At 36.4% G+C, this 20,226-nt stretch overlaps 1 protein-coding gene and 1 non-coding gene across 2 annotated transcripts; one reads left to right on the forward strand and one right to left on the reverse strand.

Annotated features, from left to right (window-relative positions):
* Positions 1 to 214: 214 nt before the first annotated feature.
* Positions 215 to 320, forward strand: LOC140815741 (small nucleolar RNA R71). The gene has a single exon (XR_012114390.1). It is a non-coding gene; the product is annotated as a small nucleolar RNA R71 (small nucleolar RNA).
* An 11,937-nt stretch (positions 321 to 12,257) lies between these two features.
* On the reverse strand, positions 12,258 to 20,030 carry LOC140815536 (uncharacterized). The gene is made up of 2 exons (XM_073174618.1): positions 19,976 to 20,030; positions 12,258 to 12,811 (listed from the first exon to the last, which is right to left on the reverse strand). Exons 1-2 carry the CDS (start codon positions 20,028 to 20,030, stop codon positions 12,258 to 12,260), a joined length of 609 nt encoding a protein of 202 aa, XP_073030719.1.
* Positions 20,031 to 20,226: the final 196 nt, after the last annotated feature.

Raw genomic sequence — 20,226 nt, forward strand, 5'->3', positions numbered from 1 at the left:
AGAAAGGTCAGTTACCTGGTGAACTCCTGCACTTTTCCGCTGGTTGTTCCTTTCATATTGAGGATGATAACTTCTCGCAGCCATTTCCTCCAACAACTCATATCCTTCTTCCGTAGTTTTTCTCAATAAGTTCCCACACGCAGCACCATCTATCATAGTACGGTTAGGAGTAAGCAAACCATAATAAAATGTTTGAACGACTAACCCAAGTGGTAACTCGTGATGTGGGCATCTTCGTAGTAGATCCTTGAAGCGTTCCCATGCCTCATATAAAAACTCCTGATCGAATTGAGCAAATGTTGTAATGTCTGCCCGCAGCTTCATGGTCTTTGATGGAGGAAAGTATTTAATGAGAAATGCTTTCGCCATGTCTTCCCATGTAGTGATCGAACCTACAGGCAAACAATTTAACCATGCTTTAGCTTTATCACGTAAAGAGAAAGGAAACAAACTCAATCTAACAACATCATCAGAAACTCCATTGAATTTAAAAGTATCGCAAATTTCAAGAAAATCCGTGATGTGCGTGTTTGGGTCATCTACTGCAGTTCTTCCAAATTGGACTGTGTTCTAAATCATCTGGATTATAGCTGTCTTGATTTCAAAGTGATTTGCCCGGACGATAGGCCTCACAACGCTAGGGCGTGCACCCTCCAAAAAAGGCTGGGCATACTCTAGCATCGGTATGCGGCGTGGCATCTCAACTTGTCTATTTTCACGCTGTTCCTCCTCACGTTCTTGCTTGTGTCTCTCCATCAGTTCTTTAAGTCTCTGTTGTTGTCTTCTCCTGCGGAAAGTTCTTTCAATTTCAGGATCGAATTCAAGCTCCACGTCAAGTGACTTTGGCATGCACTAGACAAGATATTTGGAATAAAATATGGAGTGTTAGCTCAAAAACAATAAAATAATGCTAAAGAAAATAACTAAAAATAAAATTGTAGATTAACAGTCCCCGGCGACGACGCCAAAAACTTGATCGAGCAAAACTTGCACTATGGAATCCTCAATAAAAATATGATTTTGTATGCTCAAAATTAATCGCAAGTGCACGATGTCAAGTAATAGTATAGTGTACGTGAGTACGAGTATCGTTCCACTACAGACTGTATTTAAAAATTATTATTTTCAGTTATTGAACATTTAGCAACGAAAATTGATTTGATTGTTTTAACACTTCTGTTCTTAAATAATTAAACAGTTAATAAAGGATTCAAAACTAAATTAATAATCAGAGATAGTATCCAAAATGGTTGAATAAAATTCAATAAGAAATGAATTAGTTGGGAATATCGGTTCACCTACCCCTCGTTAATTAATTAATTTATTCGATAATGATCATATGCTTCCGACAGGATTTTCTATTCAATTGAACACACTCTCTCGAGTTATGCCAAACTAATTCTACTCAATGAAGTAATTAAATGTCTTTAATTATTTATCAAGAGTAAATCGCATTTCGATCTATGAAATCCCCTAGTTTTCGACCCTAAGGACTATGACTATCGGCGTGTATCCAATTTCATATGTCTATGTAAATTGTAGATCCACGGATTATACTACTCGTTCTTATCACAAGTTATTCGCTCGAACTCACTCGCAATATAAAAACGTTGTTAAAGTTAGCTACGCTCTAACAACACAATAAAACAATAGTATAATCAAGAATAACGCAACAATCGCATATAAATTAATTCAAATCAAAATTTGGGGTAGGCTCCCCTTAAATCCCAACAAATATTAAAGTTTAGCTACTAAAATTAATGATTGAAATCAACAAAACTAAGTTCAAATGCTAAAAACTAAATAATAAATACTAGAAGTGACGAAAAACACGAAGAGCGATGCCTGGAAATATTCAAATCTTCAATCCGAGCGTGAATTCCTCTCCAAGGCTTGTGGTGGCTTGTGGTGGCCGAATAATGGAGTCTGAATATGTCTCAATGATCCCAAAATCTCGTCCCTATCCTTCCCTTATCATCCTCCTCCAAAAAATTAGGGAAGAAATCGCGCAAAATATTTTCCAAAAATACAATCGCGCCCGGGCGGACATAAGTTTCCGCCCGGGCGGATGGTCTTCGCAGAAATTGATTTTTTTCAAGCTCTCAAGCGCCCGGGCGGACATAAATGTGCGCCCGGGCGGACATACTTCGCAAAAATTCTCTTTTTCTTGAGTTTTGTACGAATCTCCTGCATTTTCACCAACGAGATACATGAGTAACAATAAAACATAATTTATTCTAAAATATGACAAAATGCATGCAATCTAAACGATAAATGCAACACAATGCGACAAAACATGATACGCAAAAACACGTAAAATCCACCTCTATCAAATTAGTTTTCAAAAATAACGCATTTGATATTTTAAAGTCCCTCGTTTGTCCAAAATCGGATTTTCGGATTAAATCGAGTTCGTCTTGTAAGATAATTTGAACTCTACCATTTTTTAGAAAAATTTAATCATATTTAATCATATTACTGAGCCTTGAAAATATTTATTTTCTCTCGGTTGTCTCTGGTCTCTTTTTCCCAGCCTATGATCGAATATTCGGGTAAAATCTACATTTTTCATGAAATCATGCAATTAGACCCTTAATAATATAATATGCATAATTTAAGAATTTAAAATCAATTAAATAAAAAAATTATGCAATTTAATTCATTTGAATGCATGTGATTTACGTATGTTAGCTTTTGGATGTTACAGATTATTATATATAACATAGATTTGATCGATGTTCGATATATAATCAATACATAAAATTACAACCAAACACTTGATTGGATGTGATCATTAATCATCCAACCAACCAAACACAACTTTAAGGCTGCGATTGGTTTGAAGGATAAAATAAACTAATGATTAGTAAGTAAATGATATAGAAAATGATTGTTGTAAGAATGTAATATATGGTGTTATATTTGGTATGATTTTTAAGTGTAGGATAATTTTGAATTTTTTGATGAAAGGACAAAATTGCCCTTTTTTCTTTTTTTTCTTCTTCTACTCCGGCGGCGGAGGTCCGGCGACGGCGACGGTCTGTCGGCGGCCGGTGGCGGCGGTGGCAGTCGGTGGCAGCGGTGGTCCGGCGAACGATGGCGGACGGCCGACGGCGGTCCGGCAACAGTGGCGGCGATCCGGCAACGGTGGCAGCGGCAGCAGCGGTCCGGTGGTCGGCGGCGGCGGCGGTCGGTTGCGGCGGTCGTGGCGGGAAGTGGTGGTGAGTTTGGATATAGGAGAAGGGTAAAATTGGAAAATAGGAAGGATTAAGAGTTGGATAAATAATCCTAAGGGGTGAGGAGGTATTATTTTAACCTGTCTAATATAACCTAATCATTCATAGGAGGGATAGACTTGGTTAAATAATCATCCGTACCAAACATGTGATTAGGTGGGTTAAAAAAATAAACCCACCTAATCAACACTACCAAACGCCCCCTAACTGTATTATAACGTTGATGAATGTATGGTAACTCCTCGGTGACATTAGAGCTGTCAAACGGGCTGGTCCACCAATCATTAAAGCTTCAAGTATGGAACAAATCGTGTATGAACTTAAGTGTTAAAGAGACCCTTAAAAAATTTATGGGTCTGACTTTGAATCCTAGCAGAACCAATCCCTTGCCATCCCTAATTAAAATAAATAAAATAAACTTACTCGAAAAATCATTCTAAATATTTATAAAAATTCTTATGAAAACTAGTCTGTATGCGCATAACTGCTAGTATATAATGTAGATTATATCAAATTATCTCATTGGACCGAAACTCGAGTTACTATGTTAAGCATTAAATAAGTTGTACACAAATTATTGTGATTTTTTTAAAAAAAATTATATAAATTGGAAAAGTTTATTAATAACTAGCTTTATTTTTCCATGCAAAATTTGTTTAGAATGTTTTATTAATTTTCTGTGATTAAAAGAGAACACATAATGAGTATTTAGCGAATAAAATAAACTTGAATATGAAACTAATCTGTATGATTTTATTAATGATCCAATTTTTTGTTAATCTTACTACACTTTATGATTAAATTTTATACATAAAATAGAATATGATTAACAAAAATATAATGTAAATAACAACGAGTTTGAAACGTCTATTACTCGTTTTACTTTAAAATATACTAGAATTTTTTTTATTCTTTTGGCAGAAATATATCAATATATATAAATATATAATTTGCACCATTTAAAATAACTCACAAAATATTTTACTCAAAATACAAAATGCATTACAAAACATAGAATCGTCAACCAAAATCTAAAACTAACATTTTCAAAATAAAGCATAAACTCTTTAATCTTTTCAAAACCACTCAAAGCATAAAAGTCATAAACGCTATCAAAATCTTTAAAGTAATCTTATATCATATAAGTGCGGAAAAACTAGCAAAGGTACTTGGGTTATGTGCACCATCAGCCCAACTAGTTCAACCATCAAGTCCTTCATCATCAACAAAATCATGCTCACATGCATCATTCACACCTAGTGAATCTATTGACTCAGCAAACCTTAACCATGATAACAAGTCATACATAAACATTCACAAGCAACAGTGAAAGAAACTTTTAATAAAATAGCTTTTCATGAACATGCATAACTTTAAATCATTTCCTTTTATCATATACTTTTTCCTTTCATCATATACATATACGTTTCCCTTTTATTGAATTCAGATAATTAATTGTGACTTTCGCTTCAGCTTTTGGTCGATGGATCCATCTACGTATATCCATAGTACCATGCGGCGGGGACATCAACTATACACTCACCCGTTAACTGAGTATTGGCCTTATATATCATTATATCCTTTTATATTAGTCACAATCAAGTCACCTCCTTCAATCTTTCATTGTATTAATCACTTATAGAAACTCATGCATATATATCATTTTTCCTTTAAACCAAGCATGCAACACATCTTTTAGTATTATCATTTTCATCAGAAAATCCCATAAAACTTTTAAAATAAACATTTTAACATTCATTATAGCATTCAGGGCACTTCCAGGACGTCTAACATTTGTTTGATGTAAAATGACCGTTTTGCCCTTGAAACCCTAACTTTCCCAGTTTACCCTTGGACCGTAAAACAACGACCCAAATCTATCCAATCTTAACATAACACTTTAAAATACACCCATAAATATTTCTTAGACATGAACTTAAGCACCTCGACTAATTTCCCAATTCTTTTCAAAACTTGAACCTACATCTCGGTTTTAACCTGAATCCACTCGAAACTTAACCAAATCTTACCAAACTTGAACTATAACTTATTAACACCTAACCATACCCTAACCATTTAGAAACCTTGAACAAGCCTAGAATCTTGCTGGAAAATTCTGCACAATTTCTAAAACCCTAGCTTGAACAAACCCTCAATTCCTTCGATCCTAGCCCATGGTCAACCCAACCAGGCCCTAGATGACCATCCTAGGACCTAGACCGAAGCCTAGACAAGCTGCTGGACAGAGCATATCGAACCGAGCTAACACAGCCCTCAACTCGTCACCTCTTCATCATGCGTGACCCTCTCCTTACAACTACAACCCTCCTCCTTGTACCAGCACCCACCCCTTAACCTCTCTAGGAGCATCATACAACCCTCTTACGACTCCTGGACACAGCCCCTAACCAACGCACGAGCCGCCCCTTCAAGCAACCCAAGTTCGAAACCCTCGTTTCTTAAAACCCAAATATTCGTTAAAACTTTTCCCTTATTTTTTCCAGCCCTTAGCCACGCCTCTATGGACCCTTAATCCTGCTGAAAAATGTACCTTCCCATAGCCCTACCATGGCAGCCCCTTTGTACAACAAAAGATTGAATTTAAAGGCATTAAAACTCAAGTTTTATCATGTACAATCCATAAAAATGAAAATATATAAAATGAGATAATGTTTTCCATACAATCATGTATAACACACGTAATATGGTATGAACGATGAGTGAAGGAAGATTAAGGCGTGACTTTCCGTGTTTCACCCACGAAAAGAATCCTTAATGCGAGGGACGTTGGCGGAGAGATGGGAACTTGCTGCGTTGTTTTCCTTCAAACTCACATGAACAACCCCTAACGTGGTGTGTGTGCGTGTTGCTGGTGTTGGAGAGAGTCCTAGTTCCTTTATGATGTTGTGTGCATGAGTTTGTGTTGGAAATTAGGGTTTAAAAATCAAAGTTTGACATAAATAATGGTGTACTAAACTAGACCCAATAATCTAGGTATAATATGCCCCTTAGGCCCATTAGAATGTAGGAAAATTATTTCGTTTAAGGAAGTTTTCAAAAATATTAGTCGTGTAACGTCTAGTGCTAAAATACTACAAGAAATTTTTTTTGTAAGCTAATTTCGAAAAGTACTCAAACACAAGCATTTAAAAGAATCATTCAAATATTGGATAAAAATACTGCAGTTAAAATAATCTAACACACCCTCAAATTTTATAGACTACTATTTTAAAGAAACTAAAATGTAACATTCAAAAAAATCCTACTAAACCATCAACATAGTAAAAGATGAAAATGTATAAAATAAATACTGTTTCGCTCCTAAATCATTGGCATAAAATGCGGAAAAATGTATGGTCCTCGGGTTAAAGTTCGCACACCCAGCTCTTCCTACTCAGTCTTCGGCGCCTCCAGTCTCCACATCATCATGCTCAACCGCATCATTCACACTTAGTGAGTCTAAAGGCTCAACACACATGAACCGTGATAACAAGTACATATACATAACATGCAACATTGAAAAGTACTGTAATTAGAATATATTTCATGATCTTAAAAGCATGAACTTAAACATAAATGAAACATTGAAAAGTACTGTAATTAGAATATATTTCATGATCTTAAAAGCATGAACTTAAACATAACATGTCAAAGCATAAACGTATCCATAACATATCTCATCATATCAATATATACATGTTCATTTAATTTTATTGAATTCATATCATTAGTTGTGACTTTCGTATCAGCTTTAGTTGATGGATACATCTACGTATAACCGCGTTACACGACGGCGAGGACATCAGCGACAGTATTAATCATCTACTGAGCTTTGGCCTTACATGCTTTTGTTCGTATTAGTCACAACCAACTCCCTTCCTTAAAAAAATGACATTGTATTCATCACTTATAAAAATCATGCGTATACGTACATTTTCTTAAACCAAGTATGCAACGTATTTTCTGTATTTTCATAGAAATTAATGTTCATAATAACATATACAATTTAAACATGCAATTTTTGGAGATCAAGGCGCTGCCAGGACTGCTAACTCGACCCGAGTGCAAAATGACCATTTTGTCCTTGGAAACCTTAATTGACCATTTTACCCATGGACCTCAAAATTTTTACCCGAAGCCAACCAAACCTAGTAAAACTCCTCAAAACATATTAATAACCATTTCCTAGACGTAAACTCGAGCCAATACAAGAACTTCTACAATTCATTTTAAAACTTGGACCGGGGTTCCGGTTTTAATCCGAATTAGTCCGAAACACAACCAAATCTTTCCAAACTTAAACCATGACTCAAACCTACATGACCAGCCCTTAAACCACTTATTTCAGACCACCTAAGACCCTCAAAAATGGCCGAACAGATGCTGGAAAAAATCTGTCCTTTGGAACCTACAAAACCCTAGCGCACCTAACTTTGAATTTTCGATCCTAGCCCACACGAGACCGGACCAGCCCCAAACCAGACCACCCTAGGACCAAGAACAAGCCGTGGAACCTCTCCTGTACAGAACAACCCATGCCTATAGGCCCCATGCACGTGGCCTTGCATGGTTCTTCACCAACAACCCACGCGAGTCCCATAATCGAGCCAAGCCTTCCCGATATACCCTTGGCTCAAAACCACCCACACTTGGGCCTTCCTAGACCATGGCTTGGACCCACCAAGTCCTGCACCATGGTCTGGTTCAGCCCCCACACGGCCGTGCCTTCCTCTTAACCCTTGCTCGGTCGACCAACAATCACCAACCCTCCTAGGATTCAATCGATCCTCCATGGCTCGATCCAAACCCAACTCCAGCACCTAGACGCCCTCGATCTGAATGTGCACAGCCCATTACAAGCCTTAACCTAGCAGCCCCTTACATGCACAAAGGAAAACGTGAGCAACATGATCATGTTTATGCATAATTTTGTGCAAAAATTGTATAGAACCAACACAACATGATATATCGAAGGTTTATCATCAAAAAAAAAAAACCAACCAACATATATTGATGTGAATGATGAGAAAAATGAGGTATAGGACGTGCCTTTGCGAATTTACGCTCGAAAACCTCGATATAGTTGCGTAGAAAGGACAACGGAGGGACGAGGAAGAGTTCCCTTGAAAAGATTTGAGAAAAATCGAGTGGATAGCTGCTGAACTCGAGATTCTGCTGTTGGAAGTGGGGAGAGGGGCGGCCGAATGGTGGAGGGTGAGTTCAGGGTTTGTGTGTTGGGTTTAATTAAAATAGTTAGTGATAATGGGCCTTTAATTAAAATAATGAGATTAAAAAAGATTTTAGGCCCATTATGCAATAAAATAGTCCCATCAAATCCAAAAAACTCCCGCAAAATATTTCGTTTAGGTATTTTTTTTAAAATAATCCCTGAACCCTCAAAAAGTCCCTCGACTTGTTAAATTTTGCGTACCATTTTAAAATATGATCCGAAAAATAAAAATACTTTGAAGCAGCCCATTTTCAAAAATCCCACCTATTTACATCATATATTAATTAATTAAAAATAATTATTTGATAAAAAATATTTTTCCTTGACTGTCCCCGGTCTCTATTCCTCGTTCGAGCGCGAAGTACTATCAAAAGCCCTAATGCATGAAATCTTAGCAAACCATGAAACACAACACCTATCCATGCAATAATCATGCATTTAATGCATTAAAAAAAATTAAACACATATTTTTGTAAAACCCTAGATTGTATGCAATCAGATTACGTAGTTCGAATTTTCTAGACTTTACAATTCCTCTCCCCTTATATAGAATTTCGTCCTCGAAATTTAAAACGTACCGAATAACCCCGGGTAGCGACTCCTCATCTCAGTCTCAGTCTCCCAAGTAGCCTCCTCCTTGGAATAATTCAATCACTTGACCTTGACCATCTAAATCACCTTGTTTCGATGCCTCCTCTCCTTTTGTTCCAATATCTGGGTAGGTCTCTTCTCGAAAGCTAAGTTCGGAGTCAACTGCAGAGGCTCATAGTTCAGCACATGCGAATGGTTTGACATGTACTTCCACAGCATTGAGACGTGTAACATGTTATGAATTTGGTTGTGAGGGATGGACTACAATTATTTTAGAAGGTAAATTATTTCACATACGGTGTTGTGCCCATATTGAATTTGGTTGTGAGGGATGGACTACAATTAATTGGTGGTAGTATTGAACAATTCGATATAGTGTCGGATTTTGGATAGCAACACCGAAAAGAGATGAAAAATTTATTGAAACAGATCGACAGTTGAAGGTTCCAAGCACTAAAAAATTGGGACTTGATTGGAAAACACATTGGAACTCTACATATTTAATGCTTAACAGTGCATTGGAATATAAAGATGTGTTTGCTCGTTTGAAACACCGTGAGAGTTTGTATTAAAGAGTTCCCACAGAAGATGATTGGTCAAAAGTGAGAGAGATTTCTTCTAATTGGAGATTTTTTATGATGCCACAGAGTTGCTTTCGGGGACCAAGTATCACACTATAAATATTTTTTTCTCAACTATTTGTGATATTAAGTTTGCAATTGATGATTGGCTTCTTTTGGATGATAATGTGGTGAATATAATGGCAACAAATATGAAATTAAAGTTAGAAAAGTATTGGGAGATGATGAATTGTTTATTGGCAATTGGGAGCAATTTAGATCCGAGGTACAAGATGAAGACAATTCAATTTTATTATCCTCTTGTTTATGGTGATATGTCTTCATTTGAGATTGAAAAAATAAAAAAAAAATTGTATGAAATTGTTGAAGAGTACAAGAAGAGATCCAAACAATCTCAGAAAGTGAAAGATTCACGATCTTCATATCTAAGGCCTCCACTTCCTAAGCGTGGTTGTTATGCTGATAAATTTGAGAGGTTCATGGATTCCAATACTAGTAATGAACTTGAGAAGTCGTAGTTAGATTATTGTTTAGAAGAGTCTTTGTTGCCAAGAAATACAAGTGAGTTTGATATCTTATGTTGGTGGAAGACGAATGTGATCAAATATCCCATATTGCATGATATTGCAAAGGATGTGTTGGCCATTCTTGTGACGATTGTTGCTTCTGAATCAACATTTAGTACTAGTGGGAGAGTTTTAAGTGTTCACCGTAATAGAATTCATCCTAAAACTCTTGTGGCTTTGATGTGTGCTCGAGATTGGTTATGGAGTGAAATTCAAGGTATTAAATAGTTTCATGTAAAAAAATTTTATGATGATTTATTTATATTTTTAATTTATAAATTTTAATTTTTTATTTGTTTATCAAAAGTTTGACAACGATTTTGATATAGAGATAAGTAATAATTTGGTTTTTTTATTGTATTAAAGTGTTTGAAATTTATATATTTTTTCTCTATGTCTTATTATTTTTTAGGAACCGGAGTCATGCACTAACAGTAATACTGATTACAGCATGGACAATGGAGTGATGTGATGTGATATAATGGAGAAGAATGTCATCTGATGATGCAACGAGTTTGATCTTTTATATTTATTGGAACTATGGATTTTTTTTTTAGAATATTGAACTATGGATTATTAATGTTATGTAAGTTTTATGTATGTCTTTGAATTTTTGTTTCAATACTTTTTTAGTCAAATTAAAAATTATAAGTTTTTGTGTCAATTCAATAAATACTTATAGTTTCATTAAAAATAAAATTTCAAGCGGGGGACGGGGATCCCCCATCCCCGCGGGGTCGGGGATGGGGATTCCCCGATTTTGTAGAATCGGGGATGGGGGCGAGGATATAAAACGGGGGCGGGGATGGGGATGGCAAACCCGCCCCCGCCCCCGGCCCGGCCCACTATCATCCCTAGGTGGGGATGGGGTGTGTCGGCTGGTGGGGGGAATGGTGTTAGATTTAGTGGAGTCTAGGAATTTATTAGTTAATCAATTAATAAGATAATGGGTCTTAAATGGTCTTTTAAAAATTTAAAAAGATTTTTAAGCCCCATTAACTTAAAAATAGGTTCATTAAATCCAAACATACTCCCGAAAAATATTTCGCGTTGAAATTTTTTTGGAAATATTAGCCGAACCCACGAAAAGCCCTCCTATTCGATAAAATTTGCTTACCGGGTAAAAATAAAATCTTGCGGGTAAAAATACCCAATAAAGCCCATTTTGCAAAGCACACTTTAAAACACCTTAAATAAATTAATAAAATTTAATCATGTAATAAAATAATTTTCTTGATAATTCTCCGGTCTCTGTTCATCGTTCGAGTGCGAAATGCAAACTTAAAAAATCTTTATTGCATGAACCTTTAAAATTTCTTGAAATAAATTCTATCATGCAATAATTATGCATAAAATGGAGAAAAATAATTAAACACATAATTTAAATAAAAATCCTAGATTGCATGCATTCAGGTTACGTGAATTAAATTCATAGACCTTACAGATATACCAATCATGAATGTCATATATGCCACATCATCTCAACAAATAAGGCATATACATACATATTCTCAGTCAAATCAATCAAACATGTATCATATGACACAGATATATGTCGTATGTTACTCAGTCACAACATACCTCAATTCTTCTTCCCCAAAATCGTTGTATCACTATCTGATATTAGGATTTCAGTACAAATAATCGATCAACATCATCAACATATTCATTTCAATCAATGAAATTATTTAAAATCAATGTTTCAAGTTTCAAAATCCTTTGAAACTTTGAAAATTCATATAAAATTGAAATCATAACATAATTTAAATCCTTATTTCTTGTCGGTTATTCTATCGCATATATTGAAATCAAATTCAAATACATTATATTCCTGCGATTCGATAATTAAAAGTTCTGAATCAAGAACAAATTTACCTCAAAAGAACGCTCTCAACACGAGGATTCTGAATATATAATTTGTTTCGAGTTTCGACAACATTTCACTATAGTTTTGAAAAATAGAACTTGAATTCCCTTATTTCCCCTTCTTTCTACCTCTCGTTATCTCTTGTTCAATATTTTTTTTTTTTTGAAAGGTAAGCTTGTAATTTAATTAAGATAAATCGTTCATTACAAACTCAACCAACCAATGAGGAAAAGCCCCATTCAACCAAACAAAGGGTGAAGGAGACAAAGAAGCAAATTTAGCCAAACTATGAGCCACATTGTTAGACAATCTAGATTCATAGACTATGCCAGAAATAAATTGATCTTGCACCAGTAGATTGATATCAGACGCACAGGCTCCAATGTAACCAAGATTTTCATGTACGGCTTTGACTGCTTGCACTGCCAATACAGAGTCAGAAACAACTAGAACATCACGAAAGTTCTTTTCATAGACCAATTTAACTCCTTCCCGAATAGCCAGAAGTTCACCATGGGCAACAGACAGAGGTTGAGAGATTTGCTTGCCAAATTCTAACAATAATCTACCCTGACAGTCTCTAAGAGCACCACCTACGCTGTGTAGATTAGTATTTTCATTAACACAAGCGTCAACATTTAGTTTGTAGGTACCTGTAGCCGGTCTCATCCATCTCTTGTTTGCAGGTTCACTATGGGATGCGATCTCTTGAATATCAAGGGCCTTAGCCCGCTGAAAGTCTGAAAGAAAGGTCAAACTCCATATATGCTAATCTCTTGTTCAATATTAAGATTATTATTATTATTATGTTTTCATATATGCTAATCCTCAATCCACGTGAAGCACTTAAATTCCATTCCAATTTGTAATTTGTGGACACGTGAAGAACCAAATGACAATTCACATGCATCCACTTGGATTTATGTTCATAATTACTATTTTACCACCAAAATTTAATTGACTATTTTTCAAGTTATTTTCAATTTGGCCATCAAATTTTAAGGAAATAATTTTCAATTTATTAACAAGTTTGCCAATAAAATTAAATGCAGTATTTTTCAAAGAAATATGGACTATTTTCAACTTGTATATGAAATACTAGTTTATTTCCAATTGCATAGACTATTTCAAATTCATTTCCAATTACAATTATATTATGAGCTGATTTACTACTCATAATCTACGTAATTAACGTTAGTCAGATCACAGGGTCTCACAGATGGCAACCTCATCTTCTTCCGATTCTGTCACTCAAACCAACTCCTCCAAAGGTTCTAATTTTCAAACCAACCCTGCAAATCAAATAACGGCGAAACTAAGCGATTAGAATTACCTCCTCTGGAATTTAAAAATTATGGCAGACACAGTTGGCATACCGATTTCTCGCATCCAAACCATAGAGAAAATTTTAAATTTTTAGTTTCGACGCTCGAAACTTTTTTTGGGCGTCGTATGTTATTCAAACACCTATAGGGTATTTTGATTATATACCTCCGTGTTTTAAACTCTGGTGTAACAACACTTACTTAAAATAGTATTACTTTAATATTTGTGGAAGAATAAAAATTTTCTTAATATATAATTAATTAAAAACATAGCTCTTAAAATAAAATATGATCACCTTACATTTTAAAAAATGTAATAATAAAAATTCAACATTTGAATACCACTATTATCAAAATCCCAAGTTAATAACGATAATTTAATTTGGAATAAGTCTAACATAACATATTAAATTTCAACGTGCTTGTCACCAACGCTAATGAATAAAAATCAGAGTAAATAGTTATAACACGTGCATAAATAAAATGTCATGAACTGCAAGTTTCTCGGGTGTGCAATGCCACTGGTTCGACCCTGCTCACTGGTCACCACCTCCTGTCTCCTCATCTAAGTCATCTGCATCGATTAAGTCTAGTCAGTCTAAAGACTCAGCATGCATAAACCGTGATTAACAATTAATACGTAATAAAAATTCATGCAATTTAATCATTGCTCGTGCATACCATAATTTGAACATAAGTATGTATAACGTGCCTTTCCTATATAAACATTTTCATAAAATCTTATTTTAATGCTCGTCATACATAATCGTAATAGTAAATTATTTTGCGTAGAGTTAATTTCAATGCAAGTAACGTCTACTTCTTAAAAATGCTACTAATTTTTTTAAAGCTAATACTCAAAAACCCCATTTAAATGCATGCATGCAGGACTGCTGAAAATACGCGTTTGAAAATGATCGTAAGCGAATGACAATTAAAATGCTGCAGTTTTAAAATCATTGCCGACTCGGCCATCGATAATGTATGTAAACATAACACAAGTAAAAATTCTGGAAACATCAACGTATCGTAACAAACGTAAAATTGATCATGTCTACTCATAACTCATAAAAAAATTATGTGCGGAAAAGTGTGGTCCTCGGGTCGTTTGCACACATCCACCTATGCCTACTCAGAATTCAGCACCCCCAGCTTCCTCATCGACATGCTCACCTGCATCATTCACACCCAGTGAGTCTAAAGACTCAACACACCTGTAATGTCTTATCGAATATATATACATAAACTGGAACAGTGAAAAATACTTAATCAACATACATTTAATGATCGTGGGAAAATCGTATGCATAATCGTAACATGTCAAAGCATAATCATAATCATAACATATATCATTATATCAACATATACATGTCCATGTTCTTAATTTGAATTCTATTCATTAGCTGTGACTTTCGTATCATCATTTCAGTCTATGGATCCATCTACGTGTAATCGAGGTACCCGACAGTGAGGACATCAGCGACAACATTACCCATCCACTGAGCCCTGGCCTTACATGTCATCGTGTCATCGTGTTAGTCACAACCAAATCTCATCCTTCAAAACATGTCATCATATTCATCACTTAATAAAAATCATGCATATACGTAATTTTTTTCCTTGAAACCAAGCATGCAACATATTTTCATAATTATGTAAAAATAATATACGTGATACATAAACATTTAAAATTATGATAAATTTGTGCTCAGGCGCTGCCAGAACAAAAATCTCGACCAGATGCAAAATGACAGTTTTGCCCCCGTAAAACCCTAAATGACCATTTTACCCCTGAACCACTAAATTTCGACCCAAAGCTTACCAAACTCCTTAAATCACTCAACAACATAGTTTTAAACATTTTTTAAAAGTAAACTTAAGCCCGATTCAAAACTTGTTGGAGACGACCAAAACGAGACTAGCACATCAAAACGCTAACCTCTAAGCTCGGCACCAGCGCCTAGGCGTCTGAAGTGTAGTGCTGATTAAGCATCTAGGCGCTGCATCCCAGCGCCGTGGCACTACCAGGTGTGAAACACAGGCGCTGTGCCGCTTAAAATGCAACGCCGCGATGCTAACCCTGCTTGACACAAACTCAAAGAAACCATCTTCTACCCTGTGCCTTTCCCTACTCGGACCACCCTCAAACCCCTCACTCCTAACACACCACTGACCCTCCTAGACCATCTTAACCAAGGACCCTAGCCCTATGCGCCCCGCATCACGCCAACAACCGTGAGCCACCATGGAAAACCCGTACTACCTGTGACTTTACTCGGCTCTCTCACATTCAATCGACTTCTCCTCTAACTCCAGCCATGTCCGAGCCACCCTAATCCATGGCTCATCCCCACCACAGTCTGGTCTAGGGCTAGGGTCGACCCTTGCACAGCCGGCACCTTCAAACTAACCGATCAAGCCACACACGATACAACCCATCCAAGCGCACCCTCGATCTAAGAAAAAATCACGAGTCCTACTCGACTCCAGCCCTTAGACAGTATATACCTTGACATGAGCAGTCCTTTGCAACCATTCGACAGACCCCTTGCACAAATTTCATAAAAACATGAGCCATGATCACAAAAACATGAATTTTTCTATGTAAAACCATACAAAACGAGAGTACATGATGGAGTAACGAGTTTCTCATGCAAGTATACATATATCAGCATACTATGGGCATGAATGAAGAGGAAAAGGAGATAAATGTGTGCCTTATCATGTTAATGCTCACAAAGTCAAAGAAATGCGCGTCGGGGAAGCAGTAGAGAAGTGGGGAGGAAGCTTGTTTGAAAGAAAAAATGGAGGAATGTTTTGCTGCTTGTTTTTTTCGCGTGAATGGGGATACTGATGGAGAGGGGAGGGCGGCTGCTAGATCAGGGGATGCTTGCGATTAAATAAAATATGTTTAGTTAAGTTAATGACACCTTAATGGGCCTTAATAAAACTTTAAAAGGATTAATAGGTTTTAAGCCCATTATACATTAAACAAACCCAGTAAGCCTAATAACACTCTCGAAAAATATTTCGTTTTGATACATTTTTGAAAACTTTGCTCGAGCCCTCAAAAAGTCATCTGAATCGTTAAAATTTGCGTACCGATTAAAAATATAACCCCGCGAGTAAAAATACCAACCATGGCCCATTTTCAAAAATCATACTTAAAAACACCTCATATTAAATAATTAAAATTAATCATTTCATTAAAAAATATTTTTCCTGATAATCCCTGGTCTCCGTTTCTCGTTCGAGTGCGAAATACAACTTAAAACTCTAGTGCATGAAACTTTAAAATAATTCTGAAATGAACCCTACTCATTCAATAACCATACATTAAATGCATAAAAAAATCAATAAACATATATTTTAAATAAACCCTAGATTGCATGCATTCAGGTTACACAGTTTAAATTTACTAGACCTTACAACTCTCCCCCCCTTAAAATTAAATTTCGTCCTCGAAATTTAAAACATACCGAATAGCTCCGGGTAGCGACTCCTCATCTTCGTGTTCGTATCCTAAGTAGCCTCCTCCTCGGAAAGATTCAGTCACTTGACTTTGACCATGTACATCACTTTGTTCTGGAGCCTCCAATCCTGTCTGTCCATGATCTGAGCGGGTCTCTCCTCAAAGGACATGTTCAGTGTCAGCTAAAGTGGTTCATAGTTCAGCACATGCAAAGGATTCGACATGTACTTCCGCAGCATGGAGACATTGAACACATTATGAACTCCCGCCAGATTCGGCGGTAATGCAACTCTGTAAGCTAGTGTCCCAACTCTCTCTAGGATCTCGAATGACCTGATGAATCTAGGGCTAAGCTTTCCTACAGAGCTCAAAATCAGTACACGTATAACTCATGCATTTATTTAAATTTCTAAATTATTTACCTAAGTTTAAAACAATTTTTAGCGATGCATGATTTATGAATTTGTATTTATTTTAAATTACTTATGTTTTGTGATGCACGTTAAAATATGTTCTTCAGTTTCATGTTTCAGGCGAGTATTCGATACGCGAACGAGGAAATGAGACCGAAGACGATTTGTGCGATTTGTAAAATGTGGTATTTTATTTCTAGTCAAGAAGTGTCATTTTAAATGATTTATTAAGTTTTAAGCATTTTAAAGCCTAATATAATTATTAGGTGAATATTAAGATTTTAAACTTTTAAAGTTTATCAATTGTGTATTTTATTTAAGTTAGGGGATTTTAGTAAAGTTATTGTTGGATTAGAATTTTATTAACTTGTTAATTGGTTTAACACTTTAATTAGCATGATTAATTAATTAATTAATTAAGATTTTTCTCCTAATTAACACACACACACGTTAAATTTTACTCGCACACTCAGCACACACAACACACACATATATACACGTTCATTTTCTTTGAGGGAGAGCTAGGGTTCTTTGATTTCTTTCCACCACCTCTTCCCCTATGAATTCTTAGCAGATTTTCGGTCATTTTTCTTCAAGAAATGGCGCAACAAACGTCATCCGATCGTTCCCCGTATTCTACTGCGCCGGTATTCGTCATCTTCAAGCATTTAGACGCAAAGGCATATATATTCTTTTGTTATTGCATCGATTTCATCATAGTATATATTTTGATGTTTATTATGTGTAAAAAATCATGTATGATGTCCAAGAGTTTGAGTAAAATTGGTTGGAATGAATTTGAAACGATATTTAGATCTCAAAATCGGATGTTGCTGTCATTTCGTGTACTGTTCATTTTCGGTTGATTTTCTAGAAAAGCTTTCAACATATAAAACATAGTACTTTTTGATACCTTAGATTTGACAGTAAATTCGTAATTTTTGGACAAGAAATGATTGAGTTATGATCATTCTTGTGTGACTGCTCAACTGTGTTAGTTTTCAAAATTTTTCGGCCTGGCCGACGCTCGGGCGCGAGATCTTACTGCTCGAGCGCCAGATCTTCTAGACGGGGTGCGCTCGAGCGGTAAGATTTTACCGCCTGAGCGCCAAACTTTTTGTAAAGAAAAAATTGTCTTGGGCAGGCATGCATAATGTATTAGTATGTTTGACGTGCAAATGAAATAATTTAAGTTTTTGAGATATGCTAAATATCTTGTGACCAAATATGAATGGGTTTGGAAGCCGGTGAACGTGGCCAGGGACCTCTCCACCCCAGTAAAGCATGACCGGGTTTAGATAAGGATTGGAAAGCGGTAAAGCATGACCAGGGACCAATCCACCCGATAGAGCATGGCCAGGGATCTCATGTATGTGATAGTGGACAACGCGGTCAGCCCAATACTGTGGTTTAGTCTAATCAGGCGCATTTATGTATGGGTAACTTGCTTTTAAACATATCTCTACGAAAAATGATGTTGATGCATGTTTAAGTATGTATGTTGCAAGTATGTTTATGAAAGGTTTTACGATATGATGGCATGTTTATGTAAGTTCGTTCAAGTTTTAGTATGTATGCTCTATTTTAAAATCCATGTGTTTTTATTATGTATTACTTGTTATTCTCAGTTTATACATGTTGAATCTTTAGACTCACTAGACTTGATCGATGCAGGAGAGGACGAGTTTGAGAAGGCGATAGGTGGGGACCAGTGAGTCGGCTTGGACTGCGCGGAGACTAAACCCGAGGACTGCCTAAGTTTTCAAGAATTTACAAGCATGTTGCTTTGATTACTCTGATTTTATGAAACTATTTCACGATGTTTAAGAGAGTACCTTCTTGGCAAACTTTGTATGTAATCTTTTTTTATTTCAAATATTTAATCGAGTAGTTTATTTTTATCGCAATTTGAAAGATTATTTTTTATTTAAGAAAATTTATTTTTCCACAAATTTTAAGTATGTTTAAAAGTACGGTACGTTACATTGACCTTCTTCACGAATCTCATCACACCTTTCATCGGTGCGACTTTCACCAATACATGATCCCCTACTACAAACTCAAGATCCCTACGCCGTTGATCTGCATAAATTTTTTGACGGCTTTGTTCGGTTTTCATCCTGTTCCAAATCTTGACCACCAACACTACGGTCTGTCTGATAATATCCGGACCCAACTGTGATCTCTCTCCTACCTCATCCCAATACACTGGCGACCTTCACTTCCTCTCATACAGTGTCTCATATAGAGACATACCAATCGATGCATGAAAACTGTTGTTGTACGTGAACTCCACAAGAGCTAACTTTGGCTCCTAGCTGCCCTGAAAGTCGATCATGCAAGCTCTCAGTAGGTCCTCCAGAATCTCAATCACTCTCTCTGACTGTCCGTCCGTCTGAGGATGGAAGTCAGTATTGAAGAGCAGCTTAGTGCCCAATTCCTGGTGTATACTCTTCCAGAATGCAGGCGTGAACCTCGGATCCCTGTTTGACACGATGTACACTGGAATCCCGTGCAGTCTGACTATCTCTTTGATGTACAGCTCTGCATAATGAATCATGGTGAAAGTCTTCCTGATTGGTAGAAAATGATCCGATTTAGTGAGCCGATCAACAATCACTCAGATGGCATTAAATCCTCCAGTAGTCCTCTGGAACCCTGTCACAAAATCCATGGTGATGTTATCCCACTTACACTCAGGAATAGGGAGTTGCCTCAGCTTCCCTGCAGGTCTCTGATGCTCTGCCATGACCTGATAACGAGTCAAACACTCATAAACGAATCGCAAAATATCTCGCTTCATGCCTGGCCACAAATAAATGTCTTTGGGCCTCTCTCAAGATATCTGCTATCTGGGAATCATTGTCAGGAACCACAAACGGTCCCTATATCTGACTATGCTGTCCATTACTGCATACAATCTGTAGCCCTTAGCCTCGTCCCTC

This window comes from Primulina eburnea, chromosome 15 (assembly GCF_022965805.1).
Source record: "Primulina eburnea isolate SZY01 chromosome 15, ASM2296580v1, whole genome shotgun sequence".
In the NCBI taxonomy this organism is placed as follows: domain Eukaryota; kingdom Viridiplantae; phylum Streptophyta; class Magnoliopsida; order Lamiales; family Gesneriaceae; genus Primulina; species Primulina eburnea.

Bases quoted from the DNA above. Each gene is read 5' to 3' on its own strand.
- LOC140815536 (XM_073174618.1), bottom strand. From the start codon at position 20,030: ATGGCAGAGCATCAGAGACCTGCAGGGAAGCTGAGGCAACTCCCTATT. The intron at 12,812-19,975 runs GTAAGTGGGATA...CCTTTCTTTCAG, and splicing joins GCAACTCCCTATTCCTGAGT to ACTTTCAGCGGGCTAAGGCC.